Genomic DNA, 13,221 nt, shown 5'->3' on the forward strand with positions numbered 1-13,221 from the left:
GCCAGAGTGAGATTCTGTCTCAAAAAAGAAATGCAATGATCAGTCGGGCACGGTGGAAATGCCTGTTGTTCTGGCTACTTGGGAGGCTAAGGCAGGAGGATCAACTGAGGCCAGGAGTTTAAGTCCAGCCTGGGTAACACAGTGAAACATTGTCTCTCCTCATCATCTCTCTGGAAGAAAAAAAAAAAAAAAAAAAAAAAAAAAAAACATCGGCTGGGCACAGTGGCTCACATCTGTAATCGCAGCTCTTTGAGAGGTTGAAGTGGGCAGATCATACGAGGTCAGGAGTTTCAGACCAGCCTGGCTAACATGATGAAACCCCACCTCTAACAAAAATACAAAAATCAGCCCGGCATCGTAGCAAGCACCTATAATCACAGCTACTCACTCTTGCCACTGCACTCCAGCATGGGCAAGAGTGAGATTCCACCTCAAAACAAAAACAAAAACAAAAATGGCTTCCTCTTCATCCTTTATCAACATGGCACAGGCCAGGCGTGGTGGTTCACGCCTGTAATCCCAACACTTTGGGAGGCAGAGCCAGGTGGATCACCTGAGATCAGGAGATCAAGACCTTCCCAGCCAACATGGTAAAACCCCATCTCTACTAAAAATGCAAAAATTAGCTGGGAGTGGTGGCACATGCCTGTAGACCCAGCTACTTGGGAGGCTGAGGCAGAAGAATCAATTAAACCCAAGAGACAGAGGTTGCAGTGAGCTGAGATCGAACCACTGCACTCCAGCCGAGGTGACAGAGCAAGATTCTGTCTCCAAAAAAAAAAAAAAAAAAAAAAGAAAGAAACATGGCACAGAATCCCTAAGAACAAGGAACAACAGCACTTTATTTTGTTTGTTTTGTTTTTTGAGACAGAGACTTGCCCAGGCTGGAGTGCAGTGCTGAAATCTCTGCCTAGTCAGTTCAAGCACTTCTCATGCCTCAACCTCCCGAGTAGTTAGGACTAGGACTACAGGCTTGCACCACCAAGTCCGACTAGTTTTTGTATTAGTATTAGTATAGATGGGGTTTCACCATGTTGGCCAGGCTGGTCTTGACTCCGAGCCTCAAATGATCTGCCTGCCTTGGCTTCCCAAACTGTTAGATTACAGGCATGAGCTACCATGCCAAGCCAACAAGAGTACTTTAAACTGTACTACTAAATGCCAAGCTTCAAAAGATGTAGGCTTGTGGTGGCATGGCCTCTCTAAATGAGTTAAATTTATAGTAGACTTCGACGCAAAAAAAATCTAGAAAATAACACATTCTCAAATAAGGCTCATTTTTCACAAGACACTAGAGTGAAAGTTTCCAGTGAGTGTCACCAAACAAGCATACTACTTACATCAAATAAGTTGTCTTGGTCAACTGACTGCTGGAAAGCTTTCTCTGGTTTGTGGATCTTTCTTGTACCCCCTCGGGGGAAGCTTTCTTCCAGCGTTGCCATGTTTGAGTCTCCTAAAAACAATGCAAAGGAAAATGGTGATATGTTGTCTTGGTAGCAGATTTCAGAAAGGTGTGATCAATGCGCAAGAGAAAGAATGTTCCAGCAATATGCTACACAATATTCAGGACTACAACACAGATGATTTAGATGTCAGGCCTGGGATAATCCATACATCATCTTTCCAATGGTCTCTGCTTCAAAACCACAAATCCACCCACCTTATTCCAGAAAAGTAAGTCATAGATTCAATGTAGCACTCACTAAGCAGCTACAGTTAAGTCAGAGATGAGATACACTGTAGTTCTATAGAGGAATATATAATCCTCTGCCTTTTAAGAACATGCACACTTTTTAGAAGACAAAACAATTATGCAAGTAATTTAAAATGCAAATCAGATTATAAACCATCACAAAGATATAGGAAGGGATAAGGCTTCAGTAAAGGAGGCAAGCTTCATAAAGATCCTTTTAAGCTGAAGGGTAAAAGATGAACAGAAGCTTGACAGGTAGAAAGGGAATGTGAGATAAGGCTTGGAATAGGAAAAACCTATTATTTCAATAAACACCAGCAATTTCCCTATCAAAAAGCCTATTATTTCAATAAACACCAGCAATTTCCCTATCAAAGAAATGCTCAAAGGTTTGCTGTTGTCTCTGAAGAATTATTCAACTAGACCACTGGGAGGTTAAAGCACAAAAATTGAAGTTAAATTTTAAAGGAGGCTGGGCACGGTAGCTCACACCTGTAATCCTAGCACTTCGGGCGACCAAAGCAGGCAGATCATCTGAGGTCAGGAGTTTGAGACCAGCCTGACCAACATGGAGAAACCCTGTCTCTACCAAAAATGCAAAAAATTAGCCGGGTGTGGAGGTGTGCGCCTAGTACCAGCTACTCAGGAGGCTGAATCAGGAGAATTGCTTGAGGCTGGGAGGCAGAGGTTGCAGTGATGCAAGATCCAGCCACTGCACTCCAACCTGGGGGACAGAGCGAGACTCCGTCTTAAAAAATTAAAGGAGAAGTTGGGCTACTTTGCGGAAGACCTGGAATTAGATATGGGTAGTTTACTTTGGCAAGTCAGAGACTTAAGCGGGGAAAGCGACAGAATAGTAAGCAAGAAAAATACACAGCAGACTATAGATTGGACATGAAGAGAGGCAGTACCGAAGGAAATTCAGAAGAAGGATTCAAATGCATTGTTAAAAATGGTTCAAATGCAGTACAACAGAGAAACCATGAGAACCAGAACCGGGTATAAGCGAAAACAGAAGACAGGAGACGTTGGTTCTGAGAGACAACTGGCAATAAGAATCTAGAAGGGCTTGAGACTAGAGAAGTGATGACCTGATGGGGCCAAGGATATGGAATCAGGGATGGGTGTATGATTCAAAGAAACAAGAAAGTTCAGGGAGTCTAGGTTGCTGGGAATTTCACCGTTAATTTCATTTCAGACAAGGGGAAACCGAGCCTCCAAAAAGGAAGGCGATTCAGGGGCACAGAAATGACAAGCTACTTTCTGAACACAAAGCCTGGGGTTACAGGGACTGCTAGAACAGCTGGCTTCGAAGCGGGGCTCAGGTGGCCGAACCACACTCATCTAGCGGATGGCTAACAGGGACCCAGGCCTGGGACAGACCTGACAGCCATCAGGTTTCCTCCCTTGTCGTCTTTGCCTTTACTCACCTGCAGCTCTCGCCGCTGTAATCACACACGCGGAGACCAGGACACTTTGAGCCCAGCGCAACTCTTCCGGAAGTATGGGCGGGCGCAACACTCTACTTCCGTTGCTGTGTTGGGCGGGGGGCAACGTAAGACAGGAATCGGAAGGGCGGGACTTCGAGCCGTAGCCAATCGACGCAGAAGGCTGAATCGCGGTGGCCGGCTGAGGCGGTTTCTTCCGGCCGGTCCGAGCGGTGAATACGGTCGTTGAGGGACCCTCGGTGCCGAATTTGTGGCTTTAGCAGGTGGGTAAAGAGGGGAGCCCGGGCTTGGACCTCCCGCCTCCTCCACGTTGTGGGGTCAGCCGCCGTTTCTGGCCGAGGAACACCTCAAGATCTTAGCTTTGGAGGAGAGAAACCTTGGGGGATAGGAAAAGGGCTAGAAAAAACGAGGGGCGCACGGGGGCGGCCAGAGGGTGAGAAGCCTCGAGGCGAGGCAGATAGGTGCTCCCAAAAGCTCCCACAGCTCTCGAAGACTCTTAGATTGCATTCGCCAATGAAGAAAATGAGGCCCTCCGCGAAGGGAGTCTCCCAAGGTCACCCAGTGACGTAATATCGAGAAGGACTAGGGCTTTTGACCCCATCACCGGCCGAATTAACCTCTTTTCCTCTGTACGCCCATAGCTGTTTGTTCCCACCGAGCTGTGCTTAGGAAGTTGTCCAGCCAGAACTCCTTTAGCTGCTCTGCAGCCTTTGTCAAAGCGAGTGAGCGTCGCGCAGGCCCTGCAGTTCGTCAGGCCCGCTGAAAGCGGGTTAGAATTCAGTCTTTAGACGATCAGCAGGAAGGCCTTTCCTAGGAGGTAGCCAGAATAGAGAGCTGTAAACTTGAAGTGCAAGAGGCTGCTTATAGTACCTGAGTGGCTCTCACTCATCTTTGCCTTTCTTACCTCGTGATCTCACCATTCCAGGTAAGTGTTCAGTTGGAAAGGAAAATAGCAATATAGAGGAACAGAGTAGCAAGAGCTACTGGTCACTCTGGACCTTTTAATAAAGTGCCCATCTCAGGGGTAGAGAGAGACACAGAAGGATTAGTTACATTTAAGAGCAGTTAGTGGCCGGACGCGGTGGCTCACGCCGGTAATCCCAGCACTTTAGGAGGCCGAGGCGGGCAGATTACCTGAGGTCAGGAGTTCGAGACCAGCCTGGGTAACATGGTGAAACCCCGTCTCTACCAACAATACAAAAAGTAGCCGGGCGTGGTGGCGTGCACCTGTAGTTCCAGCTACTCGGGAGGCTGAGGCAGGAGAATCGCTTGAGCCCAGGAGGCGGAAGTTGCAATGAGCCGAGATCTCGCCACTGCACTCCAGCCTGGGCGACAGAGGGAGGCTTTGCTTTTTTTTTTTTTTTTTTTTTTTTTTTTTTTTTTTTTTTTTTTTTTTTTTTTTTTTTTTTTTTTAAAAAAAAAGAGAGAAAGCAGTTGGTGGCTTAATTAAAACAGACCACCATTTAAAAACATTAAATCACATCCAGGAGTCTTACAAAGGGCACTGTAAACACAAGGGTTCCTTTATCTTTGCCCTACTTTGTAACTTGCAGTGTGCTGAAGAGTGCAGAACCAAATTTTTCTATCTTACTCCATCATTATCAGCAACAACCCCCCCCCATTTCCTCCTCCATCTGAGCCTCTCAAGAGTCTTCCTCCTCTGAGACCCACTAACTTGAGTCATTGATTTCAGTTCTTGAACTATGCACTTCCCTGCGGTCAGAATTAGTATTCTGTGGGATATCACAAACAGCAGCTTTCCTCCCATATTGTGTGTAAATTAAAGGAAAAGGTAAAGCACCTTAGTATTGTTGGGCATATCCTCCTAAAAAGTTTCATTAGATGTAACATAGGGGAGGTTTTCAGTTAATGGTCAACATTAAACCCTTGTTTTCTGTAGCGGTTTCTCCTAAAAACCTACTTCATACCACAAGAAATGAATCCAAAAATGTTTCATGAAATGAATCGGGGGAAAGTATGTCTTTAGTAAGTTTAGTAAAGTGAAATAGTTGATATAAGAGCTACATTATAAAGTTGCTTTTAATGGAGATTTTCCTACTTGGGCTAGTCTGGCCAAGGTCTCTGAAGAGACCTAAGGAAGTTTGGATTTCCTTCATTGCTCCAAGAACCTTCTTGAAACTTGAAAATTAAGGTCATTTTTCTCAAATTTTCATTGCCAATTCTTTGCACAAGAATGGCTCTGAAAGCCTTTGAATGGGGGAGTTCCAGTTTCCATAGAAGTGACACCCTCATAGATATCTCCCTCTTCCATTTCATCAAGAGCCAGCTGAGTCACTGTCACTGCCTACCAATCTCGACCGGACCTCGACCGGCTCGTCTCTGTTGCCAATCGACTCGGCGTGGCGTCGGTCGTGGTAGATAGGCGGTCATGCATACGAATTTTCAGCTCTTGTTCTGGTGACCTTTTGAATATGTCTCGTCTTTGCTGTTTTTCATTATAAAAGAAATCATGCCTTTATAAAATACACAGGTACTATAGATTAAGCCCTCATAAAATTTGCTATATATTCTTCCAGTGTTTTTTTAAATACTTTTAAAACTTTTCTGTTTCCATTACTGCAGTATTTTTCAAACTTTAGCATGCTTCAGAATTATCTAGAAGCCTTATTAAAATAGATTCCTGGACCCAGAGTTTCTGATTTAATAGGTAGGGCCTAAGAATCTGCACTAACAAGTTTCCAGTGATGCTAATGCTGCTGGTCTAGGGACTAAGAGAGCCATTGATGTGCTTTATAATATCCAGAAATAGGCCGGGCGAGGTGGCTCACGCCTGTAATCCAAGCACTTTGGAGGCCAAGGCGGGTGGATCACCTGAGGTCGGGAGTTCAAGACCAGCCTGACCAACATGGTGAAACCCCGTCTTTAAAAATAAATAAATAAATAATCCAGAAATATGATTTTTTTTTTTTTTTTTTTTTTTTTTTTACAAAATATAACATTACTTGGGACATTCTCCCATGTCAGTACACAAAGATCTTTGCATATTGTGTGTCCTTCAATGGAAACCATCATTTTTTTAATCAGTCTTCTATAGATGGACTTTTAAGATTTTCGTAAACAGTATTTCAGTGACCATCTTTGAACTATATAATGTGCTTCCACTTCGTAATATTTCAATAAGCATAAATTCCTGGAGAAAAAAAATGAACCGGCTAGATGGGAGGGTATACTCATTTTACAATTGGATAGATACTGCCAAATTGCACTTTCAAAGTTGTACCAGTTTACACTACAAGCAAGAGAGAGAGAATGCTTGTTTTCTCACATACTTAATACTGCTACTTACCATAATTTTATCTTTGCTAGTTTGATGATTAAATATTGGTCTCACTTTACATTTTTTTGACTAATAGTGTGGTTGGTTATCCAGTTATATTTTGTCTTTTTATTTTTGGCTTTTTTCCTTAATATTTTCCTTTCCCTGAGATGACTTAAATATTTACTCATGTTTTCTTCCAGGACTTTTTAATTTCACTATTTACATTTAAATGTTTTATCTATTTTGTGGTGGTGTAAGGATTCCAGCTTCCTTAACACCACCACTAGCTATTATCAACTCCATTTAGTAAATGATCCCTTCTCCCCTCTTCCATGGAGGTCCTAAATTCAGTGTACTGTGGTGTGATAGAGCCAAGAATGAAAACATAAAGCTGTGTTGGGTCAGAGAATGAACTTAGTAGGGGCTATTGTGTTCTCCTCTTATGCTGAGTGATTTGATATATTCTGAGGTGTTCATGAAATAGCAGTCAAGGTAAAATCCTACTTCCAAAAGCTTTTCTTATTAACAAGGCTTTTTCCACCATCTTTGCTACTACTGTGTTGTGTGAGACATAGATAAAAATTTACAATATTTATATGCAATGACTTTGAGTTTTTAAACTAAAACAAGACAAAACTTATTTACTTTTAAATTATATCCAAACCAATTTATTGTTGCTTTCTTTTTTTTAAAAGATTGAGATCATGGCAGGTCCAGAAGCTGAGGAACAATTTCAGTTCACTGGTATTAAAAAATATTTCAACTCTCATACTCTCACAGGTAGAAGGAATGTAAGTATTAATGATAACTTTAAGCAGTTATATTTTAAAATAATATAGATGCGACAACTCTTGTTTACTTTTTTCTTTCTTTCTCAGTGTGTACTGGCCACATATGGAAGCATTGCTTTGATTATCTTGTATTTCAAGTTAAGGCCCAAAAAAACTCCAGCTGTGAAAGCAACATAAATGGTAAGAAGTTGATATTTAAACCTTATAACTTAGCCATTTTGATGTTAGGATTTTTCCCTAACATTTACTATAAAAATAAACTGTTGTCATTTTGCAAAATTTATTGCATACACGTGAGGTCAGGAGTTCAAGACCAGCCTGGTCAACATGATGAAACCCCATCTCTACTAAAAATACAAAAATTAGCTGGGTGTGGTGATGGGTGCCTGTAATCCCAGCTACTCAGGAGGCTGAGGACTGAGAATCACTTGAACCTGGGAGGTGGAGGTTGCAGTGAACCGATACTATACCACTGCACTCCAGCCTAGTGGCGAGAGCAAGACTGTCTCCAAAACAAGAAAAAAAACAAAAAAACAAAAATATTGCCCATGTCCCAAGACCGTAACAATTTTTGTTAAATGTGTTTTGTTTGGTTTCCAGTGACTATGATCATGTCTGTAATTTTGTCTTATACCAAATATATCTTTATAATTTGAATGCATATCTGTTCATAAATACAGAAACTATTTCAGAGAAGAAATCTCCCATTAGAATTAGTACAGTGAATGCTTTTGAGCATGAAGCCTTGTCTGTATCTAGGATTGTCTTGCCCAGTGCTTTCCCAGACAAATATGGGGTATCTACCTTTGTAAATGGGTGTGTCTTTTGCCCAGCCAATGTGAAATGTAAGTTTCTGATTTTTGCTAATTTGATGAGTAAAAAAATTGCATCTCCTGCTTTTTGAAGTACATTTTTCTATTTATTTACTATTTGTATTTTTCTTAAAAATATAATTCATCCTATACTTGTTTTTATTTAACACTTGGGTGACATGGAAGCCCTTTATGTAATTATTAACCAACCTTTTTTATTTTTTTTCTTTTTTAGTTGAGATGGGGTTTCACCATGTTGGCCAGGCTGGTCTCAAACTCCTGACCTCAGGTGATCCATCCACCTCAGCCCCGCAAAGTGCTGGGATTACGTGCATTAGCCACCACACCTGGCCTGGAAATTTTTCTTGAGACACGAGCTCTGTTGCCTAGGCTGGAGGGCAGTGGTACAGTCTCAGGTTCACTGTAACCTCTGCCCCGGGCTCAAGTGACCCTTCCCCCTCAGCTTCCTGAATAGCTGGGATTTCAGGTACATGCGTGCCACCATGCCTAGCTAATTTTTGTATTTCCTTTTGGTAGAGAGAAGGTTTTGTGATGTTCCCCAGGCTGGTCTTGAACTCCTGGGCTCAAGTGATCCACCTGCCTCTCAAGTACTGGGATTACAGGTGTGAGCCACTGTGCCTGGCCAAGGTGGGCAGATCATGAAGTCAGGAATTCAAGACCAGCCTGGCCAATATGATGAAACCCCGTCTCTAGTAATAATACAAAAATCAGCCGGGCCTGGTGATGCGTGCCTGTAGTCCCAGGTACTCGGGAGGCTGAGGCAGGAGAATACCTTGAACCCAGGAGGTGGAGATTGCAGCGAGCTGAGATCACACTTGTACTCCAGCCTGGGCGAGAGCAAGACTCCCTCTCAAAAAAAAAAAAAAAAAAAATGGAGAAATTGTGTCCCTGATGCATATTTATTTTGTGCTATTTAAGATGTTAGTTTAGCCAGGCATGGTGCGGTGGCTCATACATGTAATCCCAGCACTTTGGGAGGCTGAGGTGGGTGGATCACCTGAGGTCAGCAGTTCAAGATCAGCCTGGCCAACATGGCAAAACCCCATCTCTACTAAAATACAAAAATTAGCTGGGCGTGGTGGCAGGCACCTGTAATCCCTGCTACTCAAGAAGCTGAGGCATGAGAATCACTTGAACCCAGGAGGCAGAGGTTACAGTGAGCCGAGATCAAACCACTACACTAGGGGATAGAGTGAGACTCTGTCTGTCTCCAAACAAACAAAAAAAAAGGATGTTACTTTATGTTACTAGATATAAACATATATCTAGTAATGTTACTAGTGATGTTACTAGACTTTTCCAATAGTATACCTTTAGGATCATACTAAATTGTTGGTAGCTTATTTGTTAAAGGTGGAATATTAGGTTAAAATGTATTAATATCTCGGCACTTTGGGAGGCTGAGGTGGGTGGATCATGAGGTCAGGAGATCAAGACCATCCTGGCTAACACGGTGAAACCCTGTCTCTACTAAAAATACAAAAAATTAGCCGTGCATGGTGGCATGCTCCTGTACTCCCAGCTACTCGGGAATCTGAGGCAGGAGATTGCTTGAACCCGGGGGGCAGAGGTTGCAGTTAGCCAAGATCCTGCCACAGTATTTCAGCATGGGCAACAGAGTGAGACTCCCTCTCAAAAAAGAAAAACAAATGTATTAATCTAAGGCCAGGCACTCTGGCTCACACCTACAATCCCAGCACTTTGGGAGGCCAAGGTGGATGGATCACTTGAGGTCAGGAGTTCGAGACCAGCCTGACCAACATGTTGAAACCCCCATCTCTCAAAATAAAAAATTAGCCGGGCGTGGTGGCACATGCCTATAATCCCAGGACTTGGAAGGCTGAGGCAGGAGAATCGCTTCAACATGGGAGACAGAGGTTTCAGTGAGCCAAGATTGCATCATTGCAGTCTAGCTTGGGCAAGAATAGGGAAACTCTGTCTCAAAAAAAAAAATGTATTAATCTGAGTTACACCTTAATTTTGGTTTTACGCCTCTGACAGTCTAATATAAATTTGCATTCGATTTCAGTGGGTTCAGTTATCTTAGTAATTCTTGAATGTCTTTCAAGTTGACCATATTTGTATCTAAACTTTTTGCTTTGTTTATAGGATTTTAAACTGTCTCCGTTCTTAACCTCATCTGTTAAGTTCCATGTCTGGAGAAGCTAATCCCAATTCATCATGTGATAATACAATATGTACAATAAATTATGAACCTGGAAAAGCTGGTTGTCTTTATTTACAAGATATCAAAAATATAAAAACTGTACAAAATGCAACAAAGGCAAAAACTGGCAGTGACTTGGTCTAAATCTTTTAGTATCCCAAAGCAAGGCTCAGTACTGGAGGTAAGCAACGGAAATGTCTGTCTGACTTCAAGTGTACTAGGTTGTATGTAGCTGTTTTAGCTGAAGTAGAACATGGAAGCTAAATTTCTTCACCTGGTTTATCGAGTGTTTGGGTACACTCAAAACTCAACAGGTATATAAATTCAGATGTCAGTGGAGGGCTGTTTTAAATCTAGATCTAAGAAAGGAACTGTAGTTCACCCTACATAGTTAGATATATTCCACTAATCATGGGCCAAGAAAAAAAATGTTAGCAGATCATTTAACATAGTACTTGAGTGCCATATAGTAACTACATTTTTACAGCAGAAACATACATGCTCATAGGATTCTTCAGCTAAAATTCAAAATGATATTATATTTCTGATTTTGAATCTCGAAGCAGGATGAATTATTGAAATCAACTTTTTTTCTAAATGTAATAAATTAAAATAGCATTTGAACAGAAAATGCATAGTTTCCACACAATCCAAAGCACCATAAATGTCCCCTCCATGAACATAATACCTCTATTCAACTAACGGAAATTAGTCAAATGTGGTTGCTATAGAAACGTGGAACTGTCATGTTCAGATTTTCCAAGCAGCATACTTCCAGATCCATATAGACAAAAACATTCTTTCTTTGTAGCTTAAATATTAATCACTGAGGTATTTGCTTTTAGTCTCCCTTTTTAAAAACAGTAGCTTCCAAAAGGTCTTTAACACCGATGATTTATTGCGGACTGTAAGCTCCTGCAGCTAGAACCAGGTTTCTTCGAGTAAAATGAAGGTGTACAACAGGTGTTGATTTGGTCATATATGTTCCCAACAATAGCTCCTGTGAATTCTCAGGTAAATTTATATGCCCAGTGGCTGTAGTAAAGTCATCGGTCTCCAAATCTTCAAAGGCTTTGATAGCATCCCATAATCGAACTGTATTATCCATTGAACCTAAGGGGAAGTCAAAGGAAACCATTAGTTGCATCCATCATATTTAGATTCTGAGACTGTCCAATGCATTTTATGTATTTACTATACATTTTGGGTGAAAAATCTAAACTTGACCAACAACTATTCCTTCTAAAGGAGCATTTCAGATGGTATTTTAACCTGAGAAGTCTTACATGTAGGGTGGCACTGGAATCATAGCTAAAGGGAAGCAAAACCTAAAACATCAGGACTTAATTTAGCAATCGTTAACACTGTTTCCTCTTAACATACCATTTACCATAAAGCCATTAATAGTCATTTACCTGATGCCAAAATTTCACCATCTCTACTAAACCTAAGTGAACAGACTGTATCAGTGTGGCCTTTTAATTCTCCAACCATCAAACCATGTCCAATATCCCAAAGAAGTACTCTGCCATCTGTTGCTCCTGTAGCCAGAAATCTCCCATTGGGAGAAAATGTCAAGGAATGAATTGGTCCCTAGAAAAGAAATTTATAGGATCAAAGTCAAGTATGTCCAAGAAAATAAGACAAAAATTAAAAGTTTTGTAGTAAGAATGGTATCTTTAAAATTTATGTTAGATGTTTAAAAAATATTTTTATGTTGAAAGCAACCTCGGATGTTGAATAGTCATAGTGTAAAATACCTTGTGTCCAGTGAAGATCCTTACACAGTTACCATTCAGGACATCCCAGAGCCGCACAGTTCTATCTGCAGAGCCCGTAGCAACATAATTAGAATTTGGATGGAATCTGGTACAATTCACATCAGCAAGATGGCCAGCAAATATCCTTAAAGGCTGATAGTGGTCTGTAGCCCAAAGCCTTTTATAAAGTTATTGAAAGCAAAAGATGACAATTAGTAGTTCGCAGTGAAATGCCAAAAATCTATCCAAAATAAATACAGAAACATCTGTATGAAATGTTAGTTCCAGTGGCTCCCACTTACTAGTTAACTGAGGGAAGAAGAATAAGACTAACAGTTCTGAGAGTTGATCTGGTACAGTTTTGTCTTTTTTTTTTTTAAAAAAAAAAAGCTGAGGTCTGGCTCTGTTGCCCAAGCTGGATTCAAATTCTGGGTTCAAGCAATCTTCCCACCTAAGTCTCCCCAGTAGCTGGGACTACAGGCATGTACCATTGTACCCAGCCGAAACTTAAGTTATAGAACTCCAATTCAGCTCTGTATATTCCTCTTCCTTCCCTATTCCTAATCTAAACCACAAGGAAGTATTTTGCCCTAGTTCTGGCCACCAAACAGTTGGTTTTTTAAAGACAGAGTCTCACTGTCACCCAGTGCAGTGGTGTGATCTCGGCTCACCGCAACCTCCACCTTCTGGGTTCAAGCAATTCTGCTTCCATCTCCTAAGTAGCTGGGACTACAAGCACGTGCTATCACGCCTGGCTAAGTTCTGTTTTTTGTTTTTTCAGTAGAGATGGGGTTTTGCCATGTGGGCCAGGCTGGTCTGGAACTCCTGGCCTCAAATGCTCTGCCCTCTTTGGCCTCCCAAAGTGCTGGGACTATAGGTGTGAGCCACCACACCTGGCCAAATAGTTTCTAACCTGAGCTACCTTATCCTCAACATCTAAGGAGATTATACAGAAACATAAAGGTGCTCATCGTGGTAGTGGAAGACAAGGTTAAGCATCTCATGGGAGTGGAAGGGAGGATTAAGACTTTTTTAAAAAGCAGGATTTGGCTGGGCACGGTGGCTCACGCCTAGAATCCCAGCACTTTGGGAGGCCGAGGAGGGTGGATCATGAGGTTAAGAAATCAAGACCAAGGCCGGGCGCGGTGGCTCAAGCCTGTAATCCCAGCACTTTGGGAGGCCGAGGCGGGTGGATCACAAGGTCAAGAGATCGAGACCATCCTGGTCAACACGGTGAAACCCCGTCTCT

The 13,221-nt window shown here is 41.9% G+C and overlaps 3 protein-coding genes across 6 annotated transcripts in view; 1 reads left to right on the forward strand and 2 right to left on the reverse strand.

Moving 5' to 3' along the window:
* Positions 1 to 3,233, reverse strand: part of PDCD11 (programmed cell death 11) — a 56,341-nt gene extending 53,108 nt beyond the window's left edge. For all 3 annotated transcript variants that reach the window (XM_017531139.2, XM_017531138.2, XM_017531137.2), the window contains exons 1-2: positions 3,124 to 3,233; positions 1,341 to 1,453 (exon numbers count right to left, since the gene is read on the reverse strand). In XM_017531139.2, coding sequence (XP_017386628.1) covers positions 1,341 to 1,442 — 102 coding nt within the window. In that variant the 5' untranslated portion in view covers positions 1,443 to 1,453; positions 3,124 to 3,233. The remainder of the gene's footprint in view (positions 1 to 1,340; positions 1,454 to 3,123) is intronic.
* Positions 3,234 to 3,264: 31 nt separating this feature from the next.
* ATP5MK (ATP synthase membrane subunit k) lies at positions 3,265 to 10,269 on the forward strand. Of its 2 annotated transcripts, XM_017531148.2 has the most exons (5): positions 3,265 to 3,404; positions 3,783 to 4,066; positions 7,117 to 7,212; positions 7,300 to 7,392; positions 10,155 to 10,269. In XM_017531148.2, the coding sequence occupies exons 3-4, from the start codon at positions 7,126 to 7,128 to the stop codon at positions 7,387 to 7,389; spliced, it is 177 nt and encodes a 58-aa protein (XP_017386637.1). In that variant the 5' UTR covers positions 3,265 to 3,404; positions 3,783 to 4,066; positions 7,117 to 7,125; the 3' UTR covers positions 7,390 to 7,392; positions 10,155 to 10,269. The 2 variants fall into 2 exon arrangements, with proteins under 2 accessions (XP_017386637.1, XP_017386638.1); XM_017531149.2 differs by lacking the exon at positions 3,783 to 4,066.
* The window catches only part of TAF5 (TATA-box binding protein associated factor 5), a 19,988-nt gene continuing 17,020 nt past the window's right edge, over positions 10,254 to 13,221 (reverse strand). The window contains exons 9-11 of the mRNA XM_017531142.2: positions 11,973 to 12,150; positions 11,628 to 11,805; positions 10,254 to 11,325 (exon numbers count right to left, since the gene is read on the reverse strand). Coding sequence (XP_017386631.1) covers positions 11,108 to 11,325; positions 11,628 to 11,805; positions 11,973 to 12,150 — 574 coding nt within the window. The 3' untranslated portion in view covers positions 10,254 to 11,107. The remainder of the gene's footprint in view (positions 11,326 to 11,627; positions 11,806 to 11,972; positions 12,151 to 13,221) is intronic.

This window comes from Cebus imitator, unplaced genomic scaffold, assembly GCF_001604975.1.
Source record: "Cebus imitator isolate Cc_AM_T3 unplaced genomic scaffold, Cebus_imitator-1.0 Scaffold71, whole genome shotgun sequence".
In the NCBI taxonomy this organism is placed as follows: domain Eukaryota; kingdom Metazoa; phylum Chordata; class Mammalia; order Primates; family Cebidae; genus Cebus; species Cebus imitator.